At 41.6% G+C, this 27,797-nt stretch overlaps 1 protein-coding gene across 1 annotated transcript; it reads left to right on the top strand.

The window, feature by feature from the left end:
- Window positions 1–27,797, top strand: gc (GC vitamin D binding protein). Its single transcript, XM_062543288.1, has 12 exons — window positions 1–146; window positions 460–529; window positions 1,686–1,818; window positions 2,671–2,885; window positions 5,981–6,113; window positions 8,654–8,742; window positions 9,549–9,675; window positions 10,585–10,784; window positions 13,882–14,014; window positions 17,149–17,243; window positions 24,443–24,554; window positions 27,295–27,797. The coding sequence occupies exons 1-12, from the start codon at window positions 89–91 to the stop codon at window positions 27,334–27,336; spliced, it is 1,407 nt and encodes a 468-aa protein (XP_062399272.1). The 5' UTR covers window positions 1–88; the 3' UTR covers window positions 27,337–27,797.

Here is a 27,797-nt window from a genome sequence, read left to right as displayed (position 1 = left end):
TCTTTGACATGGTGCTGTCCACTGTTGTTCTGAAATCCCACTACAGTGACTGGATCAAGTGGGGAACTGCAGCAGTCCAGACTGAGAAATGAAAATCCTGTGTTTTATCCTAATATCCATCTCCGTAGGTTGGGCAGAGGACAGTGGTATGGCTTTTTCCAAATTGATACAGACATTTAACATTTTGTCTTGCAGGGTTCTGCTAAATTCTGACTATACACTGAATCTGAAACTAGTTGTTCTGTGACCCTTGATGATCTCTCAGGCCAGTCAGCTTTCGTTTTGGCCTGTGTGTGATTTCCAGTGGTATGACAAAAAAAAGGTGTTTAACAGAAATACTGCTGTGGCCGCCAGTTGGAAAGAATCTGCCATATCAAGTGAATTATAATCTGCGTTGCGGTTTTACATTTCCAACAACATTATTTTAGGATCTCTTTGTTATGTGTGCTCTATCTACAGGACTGAGATATGAAAAAGAAAAAGTTTGTGAACAGCTTCATGGCATGGGACAGCAGAAATTCAAAGGACTGTATGTATTTTTTTTATCAGAACAATGCATTAGTGTGTGTTTTGGTTTGTCTCGTTCTCTTGCTAAAGAAGCTGTAGTATCTCCCATCAGAGGCGGACATCCTGAGTTCAGAAAGTAAAAGTCCTGCCATGTATTAGATCCAATAATTTAGTAAACCAGCTCATCCTAGCCAGGTAGATCAGATAACTAGTGATGCCACCTGTGTTAATGTGCACATGTAGAGAGAACGTATTTTCTAGAACTGGGATGTCTGCCTCTGTCTCTCATGCTGTAGTATCTCCCATCAGAGGCGGACATCCTGAGTTCAGAAAGTAAAAGTCCTGCCATGTATTTGATCCAATCATTTAGTAAACCAGCTCATCCTAGCCAGGTAGATCAGATAACTAGTGATGCCACCTGTGTTAATGTGCACATGTAGAGAGAACGTATTTTCTAGAACTGGGATGTCTGCCTCTGTCTCCCATGAGTACTGTAGGTCTTGTGTGATTAACTCTGAATTCAAGTGGAAGTATGGAACTCAACTAAGTGATAAGGTATAATGTAGCAATCTGCATTCTTGAAATTCAACATACCCTTTTTAAAATACATATCATCCATTTCGTTCAGTTCATCTTTCATGTGTTGTTTTAGTCCATATTGACATGAATACATGCCGTCCCATGTTGCATAATAGAACACAACACAGGCTATTTAACTGGTCGTTCAAATTCTAAGAAGCAGTTTTTGATCACAACTTCTATGTGTTCCATTTTCAAACACCTGCTCGTAAATCCCACTCTGTTTGTGAGGAGCCAAGCAAACATGGCTTCAGGTTAAAGTATTTTTTTTTCCAGCCACAATCACAGTTTCAGTTTAGTGTTTTATTTCATGACTAGATGGAATCGCAGAGAGCATGCGTCCTGTTGTCATCAATTTCAAATACAAACATCCATGCGCTTTTCTCTCACTATATTTGGAAGAACAACTGATTTGCCAAGATATAGTCTAGTGTTCCAGAACCACGACCGGTTCACTTATCCCATACAGAGACTCGAACAAAGAAAAACTTTGCCTGCAATGTGGTGTTTGAAGAGAACTCTCAGTATGATGGTTTATTTATCTATTTCCCGGTTTGTTTGCTTGCTCGCGCTCTCACATTGCTTTCCCGCCTGTCTAGCTTCATAGCCGTTTACAGCCAGAAGTTCCCCAACAGCACCCTGGAGGAGGTGACATGCCTGGCAGACGAAATGCTGAAGCTGGGCGAGAGGTGTTGTGTGGAGGGGGCCAATGTAGACTGCTACGACAAAGGGGTGAGAGCTACCACCACAGCCACAAGTCTGGCACCCGCAGTCTGTCACCATGGCGCATGTGTTGTTTCAGTGGTCGTTGAAGAACATGGAGTGCCCAAATGTATATTTGTGTGTGTGCGTGTGTGTGTGCACTGTGCGTGTGTTTGTGTGTGTGTCACCTCCGTCAAAAATGACATAACGATGGTGATGTCTCATTATTTGGGGCTGAAATATGCCATAATTGTAGCCAAAAGTTCACATTCCTGCTAATTGAAATTGACTAATTGAGAATAAATCTGCCACAGTGGCCTACAGTACGTGTCATTACCCAATAATTAATTTGTGACAAACAAGTGAATGAAAATATGTTCCTTCATTCCTTGCTAAATGTATTGCTAAATGTCTTCAACATTGGCTGCATTGAATCTACAGCTGTATGTTTTACTTGAAGCAGCACAACCAGCCCTTAATGCAATCTTCTTTCTGCTATTTTGCTATTCGGCTATTTTTTTTTTTTTTTTCAAGCAGCACTTGAAAAGTAATTGCACCAGAACGCGGTGTCCCTGCCTCATTACTGTCACTCTTTCAGTGGACTCTGTGTTCTCAGCTTAAAGGGCAGCATTTGGCATTTGATTGGTGAAGTGAGGGACTTGAAAGAGTTTGAAACGGTAGTTGTGCTTGTGAGAAGAGTCCATGCTGAGACTGAGAATGTGATTGTGGCTTGAATGGATTGATTGATTGGCCGACAGACTGATTGATATTTAACTTTATCAAATAAGTAGGCTAATACATTACCAATGGTACATACAATCACTTAGTAATATAGGTTACTTAGTAATGTAAGTACTACTGTATATGTTTGCCTATGTCTAGGCAACAGCGATTTCGGACAAATCTTGCCAGGCCGACTCACCGTTTCCCAAGCACCCAGGCATCACCAGGTGCTGCGCCAAGAGAGATGTGCATGAGAGGAAGATGTGCCTGGCCTCCCTGCACTACTCCGCTGAGGAGCTGCCCTCCCTCCTGGACCCCACCAACGAGGAGATGTGCGAGCAGTACACGCAGGATCCGGCTGGCTACTCCCTCAGGTGAGCGACCCCGACCGTGCTGACGGGGAAGTGGCAGCGGAGTGGTCAAGGAGCTGGGCTAGCATGCAGTATCCTGAAAAGTTGTGGGTTTAATGCCTCCACCATTGTGCCCTTTAGCAAGGCACTTATTAACCCCAAGTTGCTCCGAAGACAATAGTAGAATTGACTAAGACGCTGTGGATAAAAACTGATGTAACATAAATGGTAGCCTACATTCTTAACAGCGTCTTATGTAGTTTCGGATTTCCGCTGGAGTCGGGAATTGCTTATATTTTAACGTGCTGTTGTGTTGTAAATACCTCTTTCGGCTTGAGCCCTTCTCTTCCTGAACTGGACTCATACATGTGCATGATTCTCGAGAGAGATCACCGGGGCACTGAAAGCCAAATTGCCAGGCTGGCTCTCCGTCTGCCGGGCACTGCCAGCTATGCTAGGCATGTGATTCTCTACAAATTTGAAAATCTGTTTGCCTACCAGGCTTGTGCAAAATTCAGAATTGAGAATGAAAATTCTAACTCAATTATTGTCTTTGACTGATGCCCATAGATTAATGCAGCATATACTTTGGTCAATTAATGCAGCATAGGCTACTGTATCTGACAAATGAGATTGGAGGAACCTGCCCTTGACTTTTTAAAGAATGCACTTATAATGTGGACTGTTCCTTGTAGACGTAATAGCATTATTCTACATCTGTGGTGGCAGAGGTTTACTACTGTATGTCTCGGATATAAAGGCACCGTTTTCTCCCGAGTATACACTATTACCTTCTAACAAACAACAGTGCTAGACTGTTGCTAATGGGACAAAAAGGTCATTGTGTTGCTAATTGGACAAAAAGGTCAAATGTAAACTGTTGCTACTGTAACTGGACGCAAAGGTCAAACGGTGCTAACACAGTTGGAATGTAAGTGGACCAATTTATGGCATAGAATGTACTGCTACTAGGCCACCAGCTATAATTCATTGAGGTCAAGGAGTGAATTGGACCATCTTTAGTCAAGTCAAGTCAAGTCATATTTTATTTATATAGCACATTTAAAAGCGATAGCATTGCACCAAAGTGCTTTACATAAAACAAATAAATTACAATAATAATTCAATTAATAATAATCATCATCATCAATAATAATAATAATACAGTGTTAGTAAAACTGTCTCTTTAACTGCTGTATATAATGTAAAAGCTGTCCATGCCTAAGACACATCCTGTCTACAGGGCCTCTCTTTAATGTTGAGTCCACTTGTTTGTCAGTGAGAGATCCCTGCTCATTTCAGTAGTCATTTAGTCGCTGGACAGTAATCCATATTGAATGGCCTGCATGCGTCACGAGGAAGGCAGCAGCACATGTTGCATCTCCTGTGCACACACGATAAGGCCATGATAGAACAGAGCCACATTGATCTGATTCAGTAGGCTACCCATTGAGGAGTACGCCAGTAAAGCAAGAGCCGGCCCACTGAAAGCCAAAAGGTCGGGAGGGAATGAGGACATCCCTCTAATCCCATCTTCTTCAATGACATTTCGCTCGAAAGCAAAACAAAGTCCGGTTGTGGAGGTGTGTGTGTGTGTGTGTGTGTGTGTGTGTGTGTGTGTGTGTGTGTGTGGGGGGGGTCATGTAGTTGTAGAGACAACATCCAATCTGTTGGCAAGCATGAGAGGATCCTGTAAGGCATGCTTGATGAACAGAACTGACGGTGAATGCCCTACATTGGTGTGATTGGATGCTTATTGCAGGAGAGCCCTTTGAAGCATCCTTCGTCAAAACAGTTGTCATTCTGATATGTAGAGGCAGTGACATTTCCAGCACTTAAAGGCTTTACTGGTCTCCACCAGCGGCTCAGGACAGTCCTGTAGCCCTCACCCCCCTTACTGGTTGTCTGTAAATGACACCTCAGTCAGACCCAATAAACTGTGTCTCTGAAAAGTGAGGAAAAACACACCATTAGCCATGCTCCTACTTTGCATTCTGGCATACACTTGGCACAAACTCCTCTTAGCTGGATCCTGGGCACCATTAGAAAGATTTCTGAGGTCAGCTAAAGAGCTCATTTGTTTGTTGATGTGCTTAAAATTACATTATGACTCTTGACATTATGATAATAGCCATGGCATTATGATGTGACGCAGACGATCTTGGTAAACAATGCAATTGACTCTGCGATTCATCCTGAGAATGCCAAGTGTCAGAAGTCAGTTTCCTAAAATAGAATAATTATGGTTGGTGGAGCAGGCATCAACAGAGAACAATACTTCAATGTCAATTATGCATTTTACTTAGTTATAGCAATTGCCTAGCCTAGAAATCTAGACGCCCCTAGCGGCAGCAAATGTAATTTGGGTGGCGGGGCAGTCTAGGCACGATCCATTGAGCCAGGAAGCTGAGAACCCCCAGCACCAGCGGCCCAATCACAGGGCTTAACATAATGGTGACTGACATGCGACCAGAAGTTGCGACGGTAACGCATCCTGTTATTTGAAAACAAGAAGATGATTTGTTTAGCGTTATCCTATTGCGTGGAGAGGGAAGGTTACGCATCCTGCTACTTGAAAACAAGAAGATGATTCGTTTAGCGTTATCCTATTGCGGGGAGGGAATTTGAAAGACAACTGTTTATCCCACCCCTCCGATTGAGCCCTGTCTACGGTGAGTGTCCAGACCCTACATCTTGATGTGGGTCTGGCTCGTCAGGCTAGCAATTGCCTGCATTGCAGTAAGTTATATACAGTATAGACTGCCCACAGACCACTGTCAACTTAACATGAGATTAATGGCTAATAGAGATATTAGGCAGTGGTTGAGTGGTTGAGCTTGTGTGTATAATACAACAATACTTCTACCACAGATGTGTTTACAGGGTTGGCATATTATGATATTCCAAGCAGAATTAATTGAGGGAGTTTTTAATTCATTTGATTTCTCCCCCAGTTCCAGCTCAGCCCACAGTAGTGGACAAAGCACACATCCTCTAAGCTCTCATTATGTCATGGTTTCTCTCTGTGAGGGAGTCCCACAGGGCACCGCTAATCCCCAATGACCTCTTTCACAGCACTACTGAGGTGACCCCTCCTGCTGTTTTGCCCCCTATGTCAGGTACATGTATGAGTTGGCCCGCCGGCACCGCAGTGCGCCCACGGGGCTCGTGCTCAACGCCACGGGCAGCCAACTGAGAATGCTCGAGAAATGCTGCAAGCCTGAGCCCTCCGCCATGTGCTTTTTCACTGAGGTAAGCCTGCTCCCGTCACCAATTGCTTTTTCACTGAGGTATAAAGATGGTGTCCTTTTAAGACTCTCATGCCAGCTTCAGATGGAATTCCAGAGAAAGATGCAGAGATGTCTTAATTGAAAGATGCGAGCAGGGGTGGGTAGTAACGCATCTACTTGTACTGCACATGAGTAAAAAAGTTGTTTTTTAGGAACGTGTACTGTTCCTTTTTAGAACTGTAGCCTACTTCTACTCATTACTAATTCTGAGCCAGTAATCTACTTTATACTCTTTACATTTTCCATATACGTACAACAACAACATTTTCCATATTGATATACCACAAATCAGCAGGGAGCCAGAAGCATAAGATATAGGTGCTAACTGCCTCGAAGAAAAAATAGGCTACCGCTTCTCATTAGACCACTTTCAGACAAGCAGGTTGATCGGAGAAACCTCATCATCAGCATTTTGCAGCATTCTAGGCTATCCATAACAAAACCTTGTTCTTGTTGACAATTTCTCTTAGATCAACATTGGCAAAGCATTTCATTGTCCTTTAAAGTTATATTCCATTCTGAGATAGAGACATGGAGAGAGATGTGTAGGAAGAGTAGGGGTAGATAGTGGGAGTAGCCTATATGCAATCATGTTTGATTGGCCCACTGAACATGCTTTACCTACTGTAATTTAAAAGATATATATATATATATATATATATATATATATATTTACCGGTATTAACTATACTACTCTCCAGCACAACATAACGCTTTTTAAAAAAAAAATGTAAAGTAGCTTGTACTTTTTTAACAACACACTTTTTTATGTACTTCTGCCAAGGAGGTATATGTTTTAATCGGGGACCAGCTGGCGTTTGTCTGTTTGTTAGCAAGATAACTCAAAAAGTAATAGATGGATTTCGATGAGATTTTCAGGGAAGGTCGGACATGACCCAAGGAAGACACAATTACATTTTGGGAGTGATCCGTAATTCCGTCGGGATTCCGTCTACGTTTATGTATTTATCTTAGTGGTGTAATGGCATGGTATGGCCACGTGGTGGCGATCTGAATAGTACTAGTTTAGGTTCAAATGTATGTCAACCTAGGAAGAACGGAGGCAGCTGCACTCTCTGATTGCTTTTCTAGTTTACTTCTACTTTACTTTTTACTTGAGTACATTTTTAAGGGAGTGATTCTACTTTTACTTGAGTGTAGATTTTCAATACTCTACCCACCACTGGATGTGAGTAGAGGCAATCCATGATGCCGTCTGTGGATAGTGGGGAAACCCAAATTCAGATTTTTCCAAAGCTAAAAGTATGCATATCCTGTACACGAATCTGAAACCTTTATTTGAAAATATATTCCTCATACTGTGCATCTGATATATTGTATCTGTTAGGCTATATCTGATATACATATTTTTGTTGAGATGTTTTAGATACTAGCACTCGATAGCGATTGTAGCCTACTAAATTTCAAGCTAATCATCTTTTTTGTCACATTCAGCAATCATTTCCTCACGATCTGATAGCTGCCCATTCCATGAGTTCACTGTAAAAAGTAAGCAGCCCAGGCGCCAAAAACTGTAGACAAACAAAGTCGGGGGAGCCAGAATAAAAGACACACTGTGTGGATTTCCTCTTGGCATACGAAGGGTCTCTGGTTTGTTTCGTTTGAGCAAAATTAGACGCACAAAGTGGACATAGCCTAGCCTGACATGGCCCCCCGTATAAGCGTCCGCTCAATTTTCATTTGACGAGGGTTTGGTACGACCGCTAGACAGAGCCAGGCCAATTAAAAGTGAATTGATGAATTATAGATAGATACATCAGAATGTAAACTGGTTGCATGTGATTGATTTATTGAAGTACGCCCATTCCAGAGGTTTTTTTTTACCTTGATGTAGCTTCTCTCTACCTATATCGCTGCCAAACTCAGGCCCTAGGTCAGCATTGACAGGCAATCCCTGTAATGCAGGTTGGTACGTTTGGCAGGTAAAATAAGCCTTTTCAGGGGTTGTATTCTGCTATTAGGATTAAGAAACTACTCTACATGCAGAGTAGAGAGTTGTCGCTGTCAATGAAGAAAGTACTGTCTGTTGCTCTGATTCTCAATCTCTCTCTCTCTTAATTTAAAAAGCCAAGGCTGTAAAGCATTAGAATTTAACACTGAATAGCCATGTGGATAGCAACATAAGGGTCTAATTGGACTGAATTCAGGGTTGCTACCCAAGGGGGTAAGCATGACTGTAGAATTTACATTTATTAGAGGGCACAATGATGTCAGGCTTCCTATGAGAAGCTACTGTAATTTAAACCTACACACATGCTGTGACATGAACTTTAATGAGAGGACTGACCTGATCCTTTTGTTTGAGAATGTAACACTTTTCAGGCATGTCTGCCCTTTGTCACCAAATTGTATAGAAATCTTATAGAATTGTGATATTATTTAAAATCATCTCTATAGCATGGTTATTGCTTTAGTTCCACAATCAATGGCTAACAATGAAGTATTGCCCTCCCTGCCTTCAAATTTTCCTCACTTTTACAGAGATTTCAAGGTAGAAATTTCAACATTTTTCTGAGGTTCACATCAAATGTCTGCCACAACAACATCAACCTGAAGTTATACAAAACTGGGTAAATATGTATCTCCATATCATTCTTTATTTAAGATAGAGTCCTTCCATGTCATTGTGATCTCTTTCAGTCAAATTCACTTGATTCACTTGTCATCAACCTGAAACAGCCTATATTCACCCGTGTGGGAATACGTGCCAGAAATATAGAAGGACTGTTGAATTGAATAATTTGCCACCTTTAAAACGCCTATTTATCAACGAGCAATGCTGGGAGGCTCATGGGGGAGATGACTGTACAGTGATCAGAGCTTTAGATCACTTGCAGCGGGACTGGAAAATTCCCTCTCCCCTGGAGGTGCTGAAGAATGGAAAGAAGGAAGACATTCTGCATGCAAATATCCCCCCCTACAGAGACGGGCGATTATAGGCTGGTTCTGGTCAATGACACCACCAAAGGTGGACTTACCATTGGTTAATGTCTTGTGTTCTCCTTCAGAGAACCGAGGTTTTATTTATAACCTTATGATCTATGTAGCAGGGGTTTGTGAGGATACTGCTGTTTGTACTACAGATTGCCCCTTGGTGACAACAAGGACATCCTTGATCCTTGATCAATGCCACTGAAGTCCTGTTCGCCAAACTGTCTGGCAAGATTGTATTGTAACATATTTTTTGAGGGAACCTCAATAGACACATAAATGTTTTATTTTTAGGAAAGAGGACATTGTGTGGTGTGGCCAGAGGCATTTATAGTTTGATGATAACATCTAATCATGAAAGCATTAGTTCACCACCTCCCTTCACCTTGAGGTGCACAAATGCGGGTGACAAATGTGAACATGGGCACAAATTTGCATTCAACAGATTGACGGCATATTTTGGATCCCTTCTAAAGATTCCATTTGAAAAAGCCCAGTCCATGGCCAAAGACTTCCAAGATGCTCTCTCAAAATGTTGTTTACAACCAAACCAAGAATGCATCATTCAAGAGGTAAGAAATCCAACAGTACTAAAGTTGGCAACTTTGCAATACAAAAAAAAGCCACATAGTTCTTGTCAGTGCTATCAAACTGTGGACATTGAATGTCAGGCTCAGCCTGGCCAGTGCCTACCATTTCTCAAATGAGACGCGGTCTGGCAACTAGACGTTCATATTCTTGTATTTGAAAAAATGCCCAGATCCATTCATTGGGCGCCACGTCTATCAAATGCGTCTGTGCATAGCTCATCATCATCATCTTGCTTTCCCCCCTTCTTCTGTGATTGGTCCTCTATCTCAGGCAGAAATTAGGACGGTAGTTTCCAGACTGCCTTAGCAGCGTGAATGAAATCACCGTGCAAGGCAGGATGGAAACACCCAGGCTTTGTCAGGCTAGCTACTGTATGTAGCAGAAGGAGGATGCCACACAGTGGAAAGTGGCCCTCTGGTGTGCCCAGTGCCCCTGAAGTGTGTTTGCTGAACAAAGTGCTGAAGGGTGGAGGGTCATGACTCCAGGGATGTGAGTGTGGGCTGCCGTAGAATGAGCAAACAAGAAACCGATATGTCAGGCAGAGAAAACAGAGGGAGAAGAACCATTCGGATTTATAAACGCCTACACGCCTAAAAAAAACGCCTTTAAAAAAATAAATAAATAAATAAAAATTACTGCTGGTGGATTGCAATACCAATTTGCTGCTGACAGTCGTGTTTGGCCTTGTTTGCATATAAAGGCAAATAGTTGTCTTATTCAGACAAACCCAGACAAACCTCACTCTTTGTATTATTAGTGGAATTAGTATGTAATGAAGCTAGCACTTATAATGTAGAGATTAAGGGGAATATGTATCATTCTATTGTTTCTTCTCTTATACCCTGGGAAATCACTGGTCCCTGACACATTTGTTTTTGTTTCTCTTTCAGTTCACCGGATTCCAGAAAAGCCTTTGCGACGAATCGATGCTGGGCACCATGTCGGAGGAGTTTCAGAAATGCTGTGGCAAGGCACCCATGGAGACGCTGACGTGCGTGGAGAACCTGAAGAGGCAGCCTCAGACGCTTCCAGACATCCAGCCCCTCTCAATGTCCCTCTGTCAGCCAGACGGCCCACAAGAAACCCAGAGGTACTGTATAAGCCTTTAGCACATGCAAAGAAGCACCTTGCTATAAAAACGCCAGTGAGAAAGTCGCATCTCCCAAGCACTAGGCATTTCACATGTTCATGTCTGTTGTTGACTTTAGATACATGCATAAAGATATTCATTGTTGACTTCAATGGCAGAGCTTGAACGTTTTGGAGAGTGCAGAGAATGATATCTTCGCTGCAAACAAACCGAGTGTGGAATTTGCTGTGGCTTGGAGCTCTTCTGTCAAAGAGCAAAGTGTGTACTGTATGTAAGACCATTTTTAGCATTGACAGAAGTGCCTGTCAGATGGACTTTGAACCATACAGTATGTGCAGCGACAATCTGTTGGAGCATTGTTACAACACACAGTGTTGTTAATAAGGCCAAGCTTCATATTTTTTTTACAGTTGCGGCAGTTGAACAAAATAAAAAAGGTGCAACATATTGAATAATAATGAACCAAACTATAAAGTAATTAGATTGCATCATAATTCCATAATTATAATTATTATATGATGTTATTCATATATAGTGTAAAATTTAATTGCACAATATAATATTGGCAAAAATACGCTGCCGCACAACAGTAACAGTACTGATTGTATAAAGGTTGCCAATGTTTTCCTGGAGGATGTGTCTTCTGGGGCGGGGAGGGCTTCAGTAAGCTGCCTGTTCTATATAGGGCCTATGTTTTCTTTTACGCTGACTGTAATTACATAGGGCTCAGGATGCATACCATAAAAATGGGTTTTCACATACCCTTTCATCTCTCTTATTTGCACTAGTAGTCCCATTATAATGCCTATGGTTTCATTGAAGGGATGCAATTACATGTACTGTAATGTCACACAAGTGAGGGTGGGATGGTAAAGGATGTCTCATCTGATGCTCTCTCTCTCTCGCTCTCTCTCTCTCTCTCTGGCTTTGAATGAATGGGAGATGCATTAATTAAATAGTGAATAAACATCACAAGAGCACTATGTTGCTAGATATACCCTTAGAAATCAGAGCGTACTGCATGTAAGAGATTCTGAAGAGGTCTGAGTCTGGCTGTGTGGGTTTTCACTCATTTCAAAAGTCATGGCATTTTGAAGTCCCAGCAGTCCATCTGTTTCAAACTTCCTTAGAGACTCTGTGTTTACAGGCCGGTGGTTTGATGTCATTCTTATTTGAAATTCAAACGTTAATCCTTCAGTCCCCTCTAGCTCTGACAAGGTGAGCATGTTATTGACTGAGCTGTCTTTGAAAATGATATATCTATCAGTACTGTAATCCATTGCTTAATAATACTGTGTGCTAACATCGCCTCCAGCAAAGTTGTCATTTTGAATTTGTAAATGAGCACATTGTTGAATACATGAGGTATTGCTTATACATTAATAAGGGTCAGCTCAAGATTATTGATGAAGGATGACCCATTTTTTAGATTTGTTGACCTCATTTATTAGCATTCTTTCTCCCTGTTAAATATACAGTAATTTATACAGTAAGGTTATAGTTTTATTCTCCACAGATCTGTTCTACTCCCTAACATAAATGCTAGTTTACATGTAGGGGGCTTTTTTCACAATGACTAAATCCATCAAATGACTGTAACATGTAGTAGATATATCATCTCATCATTACTTTAATCACGATCCCAGTCTTTGATCACACCAAAACCTGGTCAACCAAATTGCCCATGTGACCGGGACATTTGATCATGTGTTGATGAGGCCTAGAAGGCACAGGCTTAAGTAGGGTTCAGACCAAAGATTCCCGACGAGACGAGCTGCGACGTTCTAAAACCTTGCGACTGCGACTCAACGTGTTTAATGCATTGCGACGGCTTGCGACGGTTTGCAACTACGTGCAACTTAGTCTCGTCGCGTCGGGAATCTTTGGTGTGAATTGGGCTTTAAATGCATAGTGATCACGCACCTCAGGAGGTCAGTCGAGCTGTCACCTTAAGTGGCATGTGCATGCTGACCTCGGGCCGTATAGTCTTGAACTGTTGTTAGCTCATAAATGTCTTGCCATGTTTTGCAATCCTTAAACTGCCTGTTGTCTGCTTGAATTGAATGTTCATACTTTAAACACACCCGTAATTACTCCTGAGGTTGTGCAGTAACAACGAATTGCTTTTGTATGGAAATTCCTTTTAGCCTTGAGCATGGTTCACAAATTCTGATTCAGTTCTACATCCAGCATAACTGCTGTTGCACTAGTTAGCCCATTGGTATGATTGTTATGCTTGGGTGTAACATTAAGAGCATGTTTGGCTAGGTAGCTGGCCGTGGTCCTGGAATGCCTAGAGCAGAGATTGTGTTTAAAGCGATGGCTGCTTGCACCCCTGTGTAAGGAAGGAGGATGAGTAATTGGGCTATCAATGAAATGGAGGAGTAGGGGGAGGAGGAGGGATAATTTTGCTAGCACCTGGCTGGCTTCAATACCCTTGCAGCGGGAGGCGGGTGAGTTAATTGCTGTCAATCATCCCTAAAGGCTCCTCCCAAACTTTGTTTAAAAACATAATTTGCTGTAGGGGTTTCCTCCTTGAGGTAGTGCAATACAAGTTCTCTGACACGGTAAGATGACTGAAGAGCTCTATCTTCTAGAAGGATACTATGATATACATTTGGATCAGTAGATAAATGTGTGTGAGAGTTCCTACAGTCAATCTGACAGCCTGAAGCCTTCATTTTAGTTTCCAGTGGTTGACTGTTACTATGGTTTGAGCGAGTGCAACTCCACATGAAGTCTCTCATGCTCACAGTGGAATCCTGAAAGCTTTTACTTGAAGACTTCTCCCAAGTTGAATGTGTTTGAGGGAACCATCAAAGACTTAACTTGCCAAGAACCAAGTCAATAGACTGCAGCTCAGACAAGAGGATTGGGAGATGAAAACAACACCACTGTGAAATATTATATAAATGCCATGGGATTTGATCATGTAATTCATGAGTGCATTTATTTTAGAATATTTATAGGATATTAATCAAAATGATGATTAATGATGTGAAATGTGTATGCCATCCTGTCCACTGATGATGTTGGAAATGTTTCCGAATGAATGCATAAATCATGCAATTCCCTCTCTTTGATTGATTTCTTTCAGATATTTATTCCAGATTGGAGCCAGGCAACTCACCACCTCTGTACCAGTCATCACCACAGCTCTGAATCATGTGAAAGATACAATTGAAGCCTGCTGCTCCGACTCCGACATCCAGACCTGCATGAGTCAGAAGGTAAATATAATATCCACTCAATAGACATGCAAGCAGCCCTTAATTCCTATATTCCTGTACATACTTTATATGTATTGGTCTCTGTGGGTAAACGTCACACTGCCACTGTTGCCATGTAAAAGAAAGCAGACAAAATGCAATACTAGCCTTACATCCTTTATTTTCCTTCAGAATAGGCTAGTCATTAGCCTCGCTGAATTTTCACATTCCACTACCTCTGACTGGAGCCTTAATTAAACACATACTGTATTCCTGATGACTCACCATTTAGTTCAGCCAAGCCCTGTGGGTGTCATGTGCCTGGTATCTCCCTGTGAGTGTGTGTGATGATAAAGGGAAATGTAGCCTACGCCCTCTGCTCTCTTCATTAAAGTGTCTCCCAATTAGCATGAGACGCTTTCATCCAGCGCGGCCGGGCGGCTAGGCTATAGGGTAGCGGAGCGGGAGACTGAGAGGGATCCTGTTGGAGGGAGGCCAGAGCCAACAGCTCAGGGCCTCATTAGCAGCCACACCATCGGGGCTGTCCGTCCGTCTCACCGGATCTCTAATTAACGCTGACACACGTTGGGGCCGCAGCTACTCGTTTCTGAGTTACGGGACGAGGGGGGTGTGCGGAGCGAAGAGGCGAGATGGAGGGGTGGGTGGGGTTTATCTGATGCCATCTGTTCTCCTGCTCCCTCCCCTGGCAGCGATTGGACTGACGTCTTTATTAGTGCTCTGGTTGGGAGTGCTCCCGCGTTGCCCATAACAACTCTTCCTCATCCTCCTCCTCGCCTTCCTGAGTGTCAGAGATGGTCTTTCTCTGCCTGTCGAGGACGAGAGGCTTAGATCGTGAGAGTCATCCTGATACCATACAGAAGGAGTAAAGTCCACCGTTATCTTCTTTTGAGCTGCTTCCACATGCTCAGTGCTTTGCACTCTCCCCTGGTGTGGCCTAGTGACAACTGCTCCAAAATCCTGCAAAATCCTGAAGCCAGTTGGTGTGATGTGGCAGAATGGCATGGAATGGTGCAAGTCATCCACACTGACCACAAGTACAGTAGAGTTGAGTGGTATTGATAGCCAGCCGTTTGGTCCAAATTTTTCTCCAGAACGGAGGCCTATAGACTTAAAGTGTAAGTTTGGCGGAAATTGAAAATAAAGCTATTTTCTGAATGAAAATACATCAACTAAGCCGTGGAGGAAGTAATTTTCGCTCATCACGCAGTACAGAGCTAGCACGGGCAGGACCGACAGCCCAAAATCGCAAACAGTGGGTGTGGATGGGGATTGGAGCCACACGCTTTCAAAATCGCATTTTTAAACCACTAACAGTGCTCAAAACAGCGCCAAACCTCATCAGTAGCTTGATCTAGGTGTCTACACATAAAACGAAGCACCAATCAGTCTGTAAACTTTGGAATAGTCAGTATACACGTAGAATCAATTCGAGACCGCAACACCCCATCTGAAGCACAGACATGTCTCGCGAGATCTCACACGAGAGGTCGTGGACTTTCCTTCGTGAGGAGCTGGAAGGGGTTATATTCATAACAGTCTTCTTTTATAAACGTCGGGTTCATGAGCCAAGTTGTTGGTGCTTCGTTTTATGTGTAGACACCTAGAGCAAGCTTCTGACGAGGTTTGGCGCTGTTTTGAGCAATGTTAGTGGTTTAAAAATGCGATTTTGAAAGCGTGTGGCTCCAATCCCCATCCACACCCACTGTTTGCGATTTTGGGCTGTCGTTCCTGCCCGTGCTAGCTCTGTACTGCGTGATGAGCGAAAATTACTTCCTCCACGGCTTAGTTGATGTATTTTCATTCAGAAAATAGCTTTATTTTCAATTTCCGCCAAACTTACACTTTAAGCAGAGTTTGCCTTGACAGATGGCAACACGACGCTAGTTTCTGTTCTGTTGAGCACACTCTCCAATGCACACCAGTAGGCTTCACTCTTCCGGGTCATCTCTGGGTCATCTCTGGGCCAAACCATAATGAGTAGGATACTGACGTCAGTTCTTTCTGGCATTCATGATTTTTGTTGTTGTTGTTGTCACAACTGTCTTTATTCAAACATACATAACAAGCTAACATTTCTGTCTCTCAATGAAACTGCAGCTGTGATGCTCGAGGCGGTGTAGCTACTCTCTTGCCTCAGCATCGACTGTCTGCTTGTCTGTCATATTCTGTCAGAGTTTCCAAAGGTGTCAGAGACCATAATAGGCAGCCTGACAGCTTAGATAAGAAGCTTATTATTATATATTTTTGTATTTTGTGTTTTCTATGCCTTTTCCATGACATTCAGTTCTGGCAGCTGTGGTAACTTAAACAAGCTTATAGCAGGCATTGAGTTGAGTTCTATACAAAACCATACCACCCACAACAATGTTCAGCAATTAGCCATTATGGAGGCAAATTACATATCAGTCCTGGCAGACGCACCTCACAAAGACAGAATCACTGCTTAGTGTCTTCACGGCGGCAGCCATTAAATCTCAGACAGCATTCACGCTTAAAGGGAAGATGTGCTGTAAGCACAACCTACAGTATTTCTGGGTGACAGGGATTCAAAGTTGCATGTGCTACAAGCTATAAGCCATTTTGTTGCTAATGCAAACAATGGTTTTGGTCAGATTTCTTCCGACTGATTTTGCTCCGTAATTGTTCTCCTGTACGACGAAGCAAAGTTTGATCTCGTTATCATCCATAGGTTGTACAACAGTGAACCATCCCTTTGAGTCATCTCTGTCTGCAGGATGAATGCATGAGAAATCGCTTGTGGGAAAGAAATATGTGACACAATAATGTACTGTTTCCAAGTTCGCAACAGTAGTCAGGGGTGACTTCTTCCCCTCCATTACACTACTACACACTACACCTGTGAAGCTGACCAACCAACCACATGTTTCAGTTTAGATAAACCAGCAGCTCGACATAGTCAGTTGCTTCTCCAAGGATGAACAAGTCTATCCTCAGCAACCAAAGCCTCTGTTTTAGGACAAACAAAACAGTGAAATCATGCAGTATTTCCACTGAAATTTCTCACACCTCTGGGGATACATAATAATGTGATCATGAGTATCTAAATGTCAGTCTATTTGTGGCACAATATTTTATCTTTTTTTTTTGTCTGTCTCTGTTTGGTCACACCTTAGGATGGAGATGTTAAGAAAATCATAACACTGTTATCTAAGGCAGATGAAAAATGCACACAATACTTCAAACTCGGCATGCCAGCTTTCAAAGTCATGTAAGTCATTCGCCTCACACTAACACTCCACAGGACGGTAATGAATCAGGTCTAGCCCTCCGATAAGAGCCTACCAGAAAAAAAGGGAAGAAAAAAAATAACAGTTGGTGGATTTTGCAAGTTTAATTGATTTTACTTTTGTCCAGCGGGGTTTTTTAAGCAGCCCTAATGACCACAGGAACAGCCAGAGTCCTGCAGAGAGAAGTTTCACGATCAGAGCGTTTCAAATTAGCAGCCGCTTGTTTAATATTCAGTGACCCCAGTTACAGTTAGTGAGCGAGGGGGGTGTTGAACACCCACACTGCTGTAGGGAGAACAGAGAGAGAGAGAACCAGGGAGGGGGGTGTTGAACACCCACACTGCTGTAGGGAGAACAGAGAGAGAGAGAGAGAGACAGTGAGGGCCAGCAGGACTCCTTTCAGAGACCACCCACCTCCAGCACCTCAAGGACAGACTGGACATACTGCGTAATCCACATTTTGTTCTATTTCTGTTTTATTAGAGTGCATGCAAATGCACTCTACTGTTATCCGACATCTTCTTATTAGAGTGCATGAAAATGCACTCTACTGTTATCCGAATTATTACATTGCATGTCAATGCAATGTACTGTTATCACTGTTCTTCTTCTTTTTATTATTGTCTTCCGACCAAAATCAACGATCAAAGGCTCTAGAACCACTGAACCGTTTGACGTCATTCAAATACTCCTACACAGGTCTTGTAACGGAGATTTGTTCTATGTATTTTTTAAATGTGTGAACTTTATACTTTATGAGATATCTACGATAAAAGAAATTAAAATTCCCATAGAGTTTACATTGAGACCCTTTGGCGGCAAAGATTAATTGTTACGTCAGTGCGCAGCTGTCAGTAATCAAGGAGCTCTGATCCGAAGCCATGCCACCGCCGCTGCGCTGAACCAGGATAAACGTGAATGTTACGTTACGTCTACTCATTAAGCTGTAACAGCTGCAGCTGCTGTAAACCAGGACATTATCGTCTTGTCTCCTGTTAGGCTACTCCTTACTTGATTTGTTTATCGTGACAGTACAGTAGCCTAACCGGTTTGCTCTCGGTAACGTTATCAACAGCTAAAGACAATCTAACCTAACGTCAACGTAAACACTGTAGCTAACGACAACCAAACTTGCTCCAGGCGTTTAACGTCGGGGTAGGCTGCAAGGCGAACAGGGCTTTTAGCCATCTCGACAGTCCAGCGTTTTAGGTGAAGTCCAACCTGATAGACAGGCCTACGAGTTGCACCATGGTTCAAGCCTTCTTCTCAGTCGCTTATTGTACATTCCTATTAGGACAATCACACTCACACATTTGGAAACGGTTTCGAAGAACAGCTCACCCTGTAATATGTGTAGCCTACATAAAATATCCTACTGTAAGCTAACGTTACATTTGCTAGATAGGCTATCCTACCTGCTGCATTATCGTTGATTGGCGTTGTTTGAGATTGTATTCCGTATTCCAATGGTGTCTATAGCCTACTTTTAACCTGCATTAGTGTAGATATGAAGGCTATGTAAGCTATCCTACCAGTCGTTTCACTGTAGGCTAGTAAAGTCAGCTCTTGCAACTCGTTTGAAGTTGGCAACTTCATTCAGTCTTTTACATTCTAATAAATGAAGAGTTATTTTCCAAAATAGCATATATCCACAATTTTGATGCATTTTCATCAATCACTTTTTAAATGTGACTTTCCAAGTTGAAATTGTAATTGGGTAGGCCTAATTGTTATTTATCTATTCTTCAGTTTAGCCTAGTTTTCTTTTTAACTATAGGCCTAATATGTTTTACACAGCTAACAACCTTTTTGCATTTACATGCAATGGTAATTCCTTCCATGGAATTACATTTTCTAGTTACAGTGCATGAAAATGCACTGTACTGTTCTTCCTAGGTTTCTTATTATTCCAACTTCTTCTAACGCTCGCAATTCAGCTTGAACCGTTTAACGTAGAAACTTGATTCAAACTTTGTTACGTAGGTCTTACTAAGGAGACCTGTGCAATATATTTTTCAACTTTGTAACTTTTATACTTTTTGAACTGTAAATTAAAAACTATTAAACATTTCCCCATAGACTTAACATTGCTCATTATGACATCACGGCAGCAATTAGAATGTTACGCCAGGTGGCCAGTCCAGGTGCAGCAGCTCTCTCTCTCTCTCAGGCTTTAAACTGGCTCTCTTGAGACTACACTTTCTGTTCCCCTGTATCAACGGTATCAACATAAGTCTTCCTAATTCCATCCAACTTTCTATCCATTCATCTTCTTCAAACCATTCACTCATCCACCCATTCTAAACAGTCTGCCTATCAACATCAATTAGACGATCTACATTCAACTTTGAAACAATCTACTCTGTCTCAGGCCTGGCTCTCTTAAGACTAGCCAGTTAAATTGATTACACCTGTATCTGTATCCACTACTCTCTCAGTAGAGAGCTGTGTCTCTCCATTCTACAAGAATATAAGGCACATTCCATCCAACTTTCTATCCATTCATCTTCTTCAGACCATTCACTCATCCACCCATTAAACTGTTTATCAACATCCATTAAACTCTCTGTCTATCAACATTAATTAGACTAGCTACATTCAACTTTTAAATGATTTACTCTGTCTCAGGCTTTAAGCGTACACTCTGGCTCTCTTAAGACTAGCCAGTTAAATTGATTACACCTGTATCAACAACTCTCAGAGAGCTGTATCAGTGTCTCTCTTAACAAGAATATAAGGCACATTCCATCCAACCTTCTATCCATTCATCTTCTTCAGACCATTCACTCATCCACCCATTAAACTGTCAATCAATATCTATTAAACAATCTGCCTATCAACATCCATTAAACATTCTATCTATCAACATTAATTAGACTATCTACATACAACTTTTAAAGTATTTACTGTGGGTGCCTCTCAAGCAGCGTTTATATGCCCTCCCTCGCTCCTCGATCCTCAATGATCTACATAAAGAAAGATCAGTGAGGATCGAGGAGCGAGAGAGGACGCGTAAACACTATATGAGAGGCACCTTCTGTCTCAGGCTTTAAGTATACAATCTCATTAAGACTACAGATCCTGTTTCACTACTTCCTTTGTCCACAACTGTTTCAAAATAAAGGTCCTCACTGCAATAATACACTATTAAATCATTTAACCATTGTAACTACTCAACTATTTAACTGTTCAACCATTCCAACTGTCAGTTATCAACTAGAACTATGCCTCCAGTCAACTACACGAAAACTCCATGTACCTAGCAACCAATATATCAACCATTAAAATTAAGTGTTTATGACCGTTTCCATAGCAACCAACATGATTATACTGCAGTAACTTCTTGTTTCCTGATAGTGGCCACCATGGATACCCTAGCAACAAATGTTTCAAAATAAAAGTCCTCACTAGCAAGTTAGCATGGTTAGCATAGTTAACATAGTTAGCATTTTTAGCATAACTGCAAAAAACATCAACTAAGTTAGCTAATCAACATGGTTAGCATTGTTAGCAATTTTAGCATTGTTAGCATTTTTAGCATTATTGCTAGAAATCATCAGTTAAGTTAGCTAATCAACCTGGTTAGCATTGTTAGTTTAAGTTAGCATTGTTACCATAGTTAGCATTGCTAGCATAGTTAGCATGTTTAGCATAACTGCTAGAAATCATTAGCTAAGTTAGCTAATCAACCTGGTTAACACTGTGAGCATAGTTAGCATAGTTAACATTTTTACCATTACTGCATGAAATCAGTAGCTAAGTTAACCAATCAACCTGGTTATCATTGTTACCATAGTTAACATTTTAACATGAATAGTAATCATTAGTTAAGTTAGAACTGGGAATGTTTCAGCTTTAAACTGTACCTTCACACTATCAACTCTCTGTAAACTATGCAACCACCATGTTTACCCTAGCTACACCTTAGTAACCATATCTACATTATCTATCTATTTTTGCATTTTCATGCACTGGTAATTCCTTGGAATTGCATTTCTAGTTCTTATTATTTATCATGGGTATTATTCTTCTAACGCTTTTTGTGCGTGCAATTCAGCTTCAACCGTTTAACGTAGAAACTTCATTCAAACTGCGCTGCGTAGGTCTTACTTGGGTGACTTCAGCTATGTATTTTTCAACTTTGTAACTGTTATACTTTTTGAACTATTAAATAAAAACTATTAAAATTTCCCCATAGACTTAACATTACATTATGACATCATAATAGGGCAATTAGAATCTTATGCCAGGTGGCCAGTCCAGGTGCAGCAGCTCTCTCTCTCTCTCAGGCTTTAAGCATACAATCTCATTAAGACTACAGATCCTGTTTCATACTTCCTCTGTCCACAACTGTTTCAAAATAAAAGTCCTCACTGCAATAATACACTATTAAATCATTTAACCATTGAAAATACTCAACTATTTAACTGTTCAACCATTCCAACTGTCAGTTATCATCAACTATGCCTCCAGTCAACTACATGAAACCTCCAGCTACCTAGCAACCAACATAGCAACCATTAAATTAAGCTTTTATGACAGTTTCCATAGCAACCAACATGATTATACTACAGTAACTTCTTTATTTCCGATAGTGGCCTTCATGGATACCCTAGCAACAAATGTTTCAAAATAAAAGTCCTCATTAGCAAGTTAGCATGGTTAGCATTGTTAGCATAGTTAGCATTTTTAGCAGAACTGCTAGAAATCATTAGCTAAGTTAGCTAATCAACCTGGTTAGCATTGTTAGCATAGTTAGCATTGTTAGCATAGTTAGCATTTTTAGCATAACTGCTAGAAATCATCAACTAAATTAGCTAATCAACCTCTGTAGCATAGCAAGCATGGTTAGCATTGTTAGCATTTTTGCAGAACTGCTTAAAATCATTAGCCAGGTTAGCTAATCTGGTAATCAGGTTAGCTAATTAAATGTTAAACTGTCTATCTTCGCACCATCAACTTTCAAAAACTTTGAAACCACCATGTCTACCCTAGCAACACCTTAGTAACCATATCTACATGATTTATCTGTACATTTTTGCATTTTCATGCACTCGTAATTTCCTTGGAATTACATTCTCTAGTTATCGATATTATTATTCTTCTTCTAACGCTTTTTGTGCGTTCAATTCAGCTTCAACCGTTCGACGTAGAAACTTCATTCAAACTGCGCTGCGTAGGTCTTACTTAGGTGACTTCAGCTATGTAATTTTCAACTTTGTAACTTTTATACTTTTTGAACTATTAAATAAAAACTATTAAAATTTCGCCATAGACTTAACATTGGATTATGACATCATAATAGGGCAATTAGAATGTTATGCCAGGTGGCCAGCCCCACCTGCAGCAGCTCTGTCTCTCTCAGGCTTTAAGCATACAATCTCTCTGTGAAGACTACATATCCTGTACACTGTTTCCTCTGTCCACAACTGTTTCAAAATAAAAGTCCTCACTGCAATAATACACTATTAAATTATTTAACCATTGAAACTACTCAACTATTTAACTGTTCAACCATTCAAACTGTCAGTTATCATCAACTATGCCTCCAGTCAACTATATGAAACCTCCATGTACCTAGCAACCAACATAGCAACCATTAAAATTAAGCGTTTATGACCGTTTCCATAGCAACCAACCTGATTTTACTACAGTAACTTCTTTATTCCTGATAGTGGCCACCATAGATACCCTATCAACAAATGTTTCAAAATAAAAGTCTTCACTAGCAAGTTAGATAGTTAGCATGGTTAGCATTGTTAGCATTTTTAGCATAACTGCTAGAAATGATTAGCTAAGTTAGCTAATCAACCTGGTTAGCATTGTAAGCATAGTTATCATTGTTAGCATTTTTAGCATAACTGCTAGAAATCATTAGTTCAGTTAGAACTGTAATGTTTAAGCTTTAAACTGTCTACCTTCACACTATCAGCTTTCTTTAAACTATGCAACCACCATGTTTACCCTAGCTACACCTTAGTAACTATATCTACATTATCTACTGTATCTATACATTTTTGCATTTTCATGCACTCGTAATTTCCCTGGAATTACATTCTCTAGTTCTTTATTTGTCATCCGGTTAATGGCACTATGAGAGAAAGAGAGAGAGAGAGAGGGAGAAAGAGAGGGAGAAGAAAAGAGCTACTTGTTGCTTTCCTATCCTAATTATGTTTTTATTCCATTTTGTATTTATGTTGTTATTCCATTCTATATTTACCTGACAGCGTGATACTTTTGATTGATTTTTATTCCATTCATTTACCTGGTAGTAACTGTTTGGAGTCTACGTCTCTGTACGTCAGATTGTGTCCAGTGAGTGGGTTATGTATATCTGTAGGTCTTGTGTTTTCATGTTTAAATGGCTGCTGGAACGCTGTTATCTTCCTTCTAAAATGAGGAACGGATGTATAATCTATAATGTAATCTGACCTAAAAGCATTCCCATAGCAATGACCTTTTGCAAATGATAACCAGAGCTATACAAAATAATAAAGAAAATAGAGTGAGTGACGGAAAACAATTGTAAAGACAACAATGTTAGAGGAGCCATGCCTTTTCCATTGCTAATTCAGAATATGTAAGCACAAGGATTACAAAGGTACAGCATGGCAGACACACTTGCATCTGAGTCTATTCAGGCTTGTGTGTTATGTATCCATATGTTTGTATATATGTATATGTGTGTGGACAGTATGTCCTTGCAGTGTGTTTGTGTGTGTGTGTGTGTGTGTGTGTGTGTGTATTCATATGTTATTGTCTGTGTCATGTATATATACAGTTTGTGTGTGTGTGTGCATATGTATTCATATGTTAATGTACTGTATGTGTCATGTATACAGTATGTACGGTTTGTGTGTATGTGTGTGTGTGTATGTCTTTTGCCTCACTTATGCCCATCTCCCCACCCCCATCCCCAAACACACACTCTCTCTCTCTCTCATTCTCTCCCTCTCTCTCCCTCTCTACCTCTCCCCCTCTCTCTCTCTCCCTCTCCCTCTCGCTCCCTCTCTCTCTCTCCCTCTCTCTCTCCCTCTCCCTCTCCCTCTCCCTCTCCCTCTCTCTCTCCCTCTCGCTCCCTCTCTCTCTCTCTCTCTCTCTCCCCCTCTCTCTCCCTCTCTCTCTCTCCCCCTCTCTCTCTCTCTCTCTCTCTCTCTCTCTCTCTCTGATGGTGGTGCAGGGTTGAGGCGGAGGTTCAGGGCGACCAGGCGGCTGCAAAGGCGGAGACCCTGGTGGACTTGAGCTCGGCCTGCTGCTCCCAGTACTCGCCAGCGCTGCGCTGCCAGGCACGGGTAAGAACCTGAGGACTCCGCTCCCCTCTTAGACCAGACACTGCCGAGAGGTGCCCAACTCTGAGTGGGCGCTTGATAGCGCTTGAAAGATAAGGGCCATCTAGCCTGGCACGCCCTCCCAGTGACGTAACACCTTCGGCTTTTGCTGTCGCTGGTCTGGTCAACTGCTAATCGGGAAGGATTTCTGAGTTCCCGAAATCTGCGGAACTGCCCCCTTTGGTCGAGAACTAATCAACTTTGAGCAGCTCCAACGGCTCTGAGTAGAGGCGTGTTCAAGGCAGAGGAAAGAGTGTTGTTATTGGTTTAAACTCGGCAAACCGCTTTCTGTCATCGACCAGTAGCAAATCGAGGCACTTAAAGCGTAAGTTTGGCGGAAATTGAAAATAAAGCTATTTTCAGAATGAAAATACATCAAGTAAGCCGTGGAGGAAGTAATTTTCGCTCATCACGCAGTACAGAGCTAGCACGGGCAGGAGCGCCAGCCCAAAATCGCAAACAGTGGGTGTGGATGGGGATTAGAGCCACACGCTTTCAAAATCGCATTTTTAAACCACTAACAGTGCTCAAAACAGCGCCAAACCTCATCAGTAGCTTGCTCTAGGTGTCTACACATAAAACGAAGCACCAAACAGTCTGTAAACTTTGGAATAGTCCGTATATACGTAGAATCAATTCGAGACCGCAACTCCATCTGAAGCACCGAAATGTCTCGCGAGATCTCACACGGAAGCACGGGAGCTATTCTTACGGGTAGTCAAAATCGCATTTTTAAACCACTAACATTGCTCAAAACAGCGCCAAACCTCGTCAGAAGCTTGCTCTAGGTGTCTACACATAAAACGAAGCACCAACAACTTGGCTCATGAACCCGACGTTTATAAAAGAAGACTGTTATGAACACTAACTCCTTCCAGCTCCTCACTAAGGAAAGTCCACGACGTCTCGTGTGAGACCTCGCGAGACATTTCTCTGCTTCAGATGGGGTGTTGCGGTCTCAAATTGATTCTATGTGTATACTGACTATTCCAAAGTTTACAGACTGATTGGTGCTTCGTTTTATGTGTAGACACCTAGAGCAAGCTACTGATGAGGTTTGGCGCTGTTTTGAGCACTGTTAGTGGTTTAAAAATGCGATTTTGAAAGCGTGTGGCTCTAATCCCCATCCACAACCACTGTTTGCGATTTTGGGCTGGCGCTCCTGCCCGTGCTAGCTCTGTACTGCCTGATGAGCGAAAATTACTTCCTCCACGGCTTAGTTGATGTATTTTCATTCAGAAAATAGCTTTATTTTCAATTTCCGCCAAACTTACACTTTAAAGAGACCCTATGCAACTTTCTGCAGGAGACGATCGCTCATTGTTTACATCTGGAAGTCTGAGACGAAGAACCACGCTTGCAATTTATATATTTAAATATAGCCTATACATGTATAAATATACACGCTAAAGCTGTCGGGGAAGCTCTGCAGAGAAAAGGCAAGCATAAAACGAGCGAAAACGACAAACGAAACCGAAACCAGAGATGAAATCGCCAATCCTGCATAGTTCCTCTTTAAAGGAGGCGGGTCAACCAGCGCTTGGAGAAACCGTGTTAGCACATGCTCTTGGTCAGACTAAAGTCTCGCAGAGCCTTTGAAAGTCGATGGTAATCAGGCTAAGGGCCATCAGGGTCTCTTGACAAAACTGTAAAAAAAAAATCAAATGTTAGGACAGAAAAAGCTGTGGCAACATGTCTTATTTCCGGAGCACATTTCAAGATGATCAAAGCAAGTGTGGTAACAAACTAAAATGATGTGTGTAGTGTTTGAAATCTCTCAAAAGTGGTTGGGGTGCCCTTGATGTCTATTAGTCAGAATGAAACATTATGACTACGGCTTCTTTATGAGGTACACATGTTAAATGGCCCAAACTCCCATTGCCAGTCCCATGACACCAACTCAATGCATGCAGTCAGATATGGTCAAAACGATCTAGTGAAGTTTCAAACTCAGCATCAGAATGGGGAGGAAATGTGGCGCAAAATAGAGAAAATGTCCAGTGAGTGGCTCTGGGCAACATGCTGTTTGATGCCAGAGGTCAGAGGAGAATGGCCGGAGCTGATGGGAAGGCAGCAGAATTACTTCTAATAAGCCCTTAGAATGGAGGTGTGCAGAGGAGCATCTCTGAGTGCACAACACTTGAACCTTGAAGCAGATGGGCTACAGCAGCCCAAGACCAGACCAGACCAGACCGGACCGGGTGCCAGATGATCTGACAACTAAGAACAGGAAACTGAATTTGCACAGGACAAGAATGGTCACCAGATTTCAATCTAGAGCACCTTTGGGATGTGCTATCACATCAATATGAGGCAAAATCTCTGACGAATGTTTGAATCTATTGCAGGAATAACTAAAGGAATAATTTGGCATAAAACAACCTACAGTAGGGTCTATTAATGGATGATAATGACTTCAAACTCTTGTTTTTGAGCGAGTATGCTAATTGGAACAGCTTTGAGCTCTAGGGCTCCGACTCCCACTCTTCCATAAATATAGATATTGGAAATATATTGTCACACTTGAAATATATTTCAATATTCATTTTTTTCTGCATGAGCTGAAGTCAAAAGTGGGTCCAACCCTTTACTACCAACCCTATTTACTCTTTTAGCTAATGATTCTCTCTCTCTCTCTCTCTCTCTCTCTCTCTCTCTCTCTCTCTTTCTCACCCCCCCTCTCTTTCTCACTCACCCCTGACAGATGGAAAAACTAATTTCATATGAGAAAGGAGCAGCTGTCTAAACCTTGACCATCATCCCAAGGTGTTTCTGCTGCTGAGTATGTGAAACAGTGAACGGTTCAATGACTCATATAGGCTCTCATTGTTGTTAAATTCATGCACCTATGTTTGATTTACCAGATAATTGCTAGGAGCAATATTTACATGAGATCATCTGTTGCATGGGGCTACATCGGGCTACAAGGGTCTCTTGAGGATCAGGTCATTACACAGCCTCTGGAGCATAATAGACGACACCTTCCAACAGTAACAATAAGGGCCTATGCCTATCAATGAATCATTGATAGGCACAGGCCCATATTGTTACTGTTGGAAGGTGACGTCTATCCTTTCTGCGTGCACAATACGTTTCTGATCTCTTAATGCTTATAGCTTCTATATATATATATACATGTGTATTATATCACCTTCTGCTTTTAAGACACTGTTCAAACGGAGAATTAAATATTCAATCTGAAGTGCA

This window comes from Sardina pilchardus, chromosome 8, assembly GCF_963854185.1.
Source record: "Sardina pilchardus chromosome 8, fSarPil1.1, whole genome shotgun sequence".
Taxonomy (NCBI): Eukaryota; Metazoa; Chordata; class Actinopteri; order Clupeiformes; family Clupeidae; genus Sardina; species Sardina pilchardus.
The sequence above is the reverse complement of the archived record's forward strand: the minus strand, read 5'-3'. Positions and strand labels throughout refer to the sequence as shown.

What these genes read in the sequence shown, in the direction of transcription:
- gc (XM_062543288.1), top strand. Translation starts at nt 89, where the DNA reads ATGAAAATCCTGTGTTTTATCCTAATATCCATCTCCGTAGGTTGGGCA. An exon ending in CAGCAGAAATTCAAAGGACT is followed by an intron (nt 530 to 1,685) that starts GTATGTATTTTT and finishes CCGCCTGTCTAG; the next exon opens with CTTCATAGCCGTTTACAGCC. An exon ending in CCATGTGCTTTTTCACTGAG is followed by an intron (nt 6,114 to 8,653) that starts GTAAGCCTGCTC and finishes TCACTTTTACAG; the next exon opens with AGATTTCAAGGTAGAAATTT.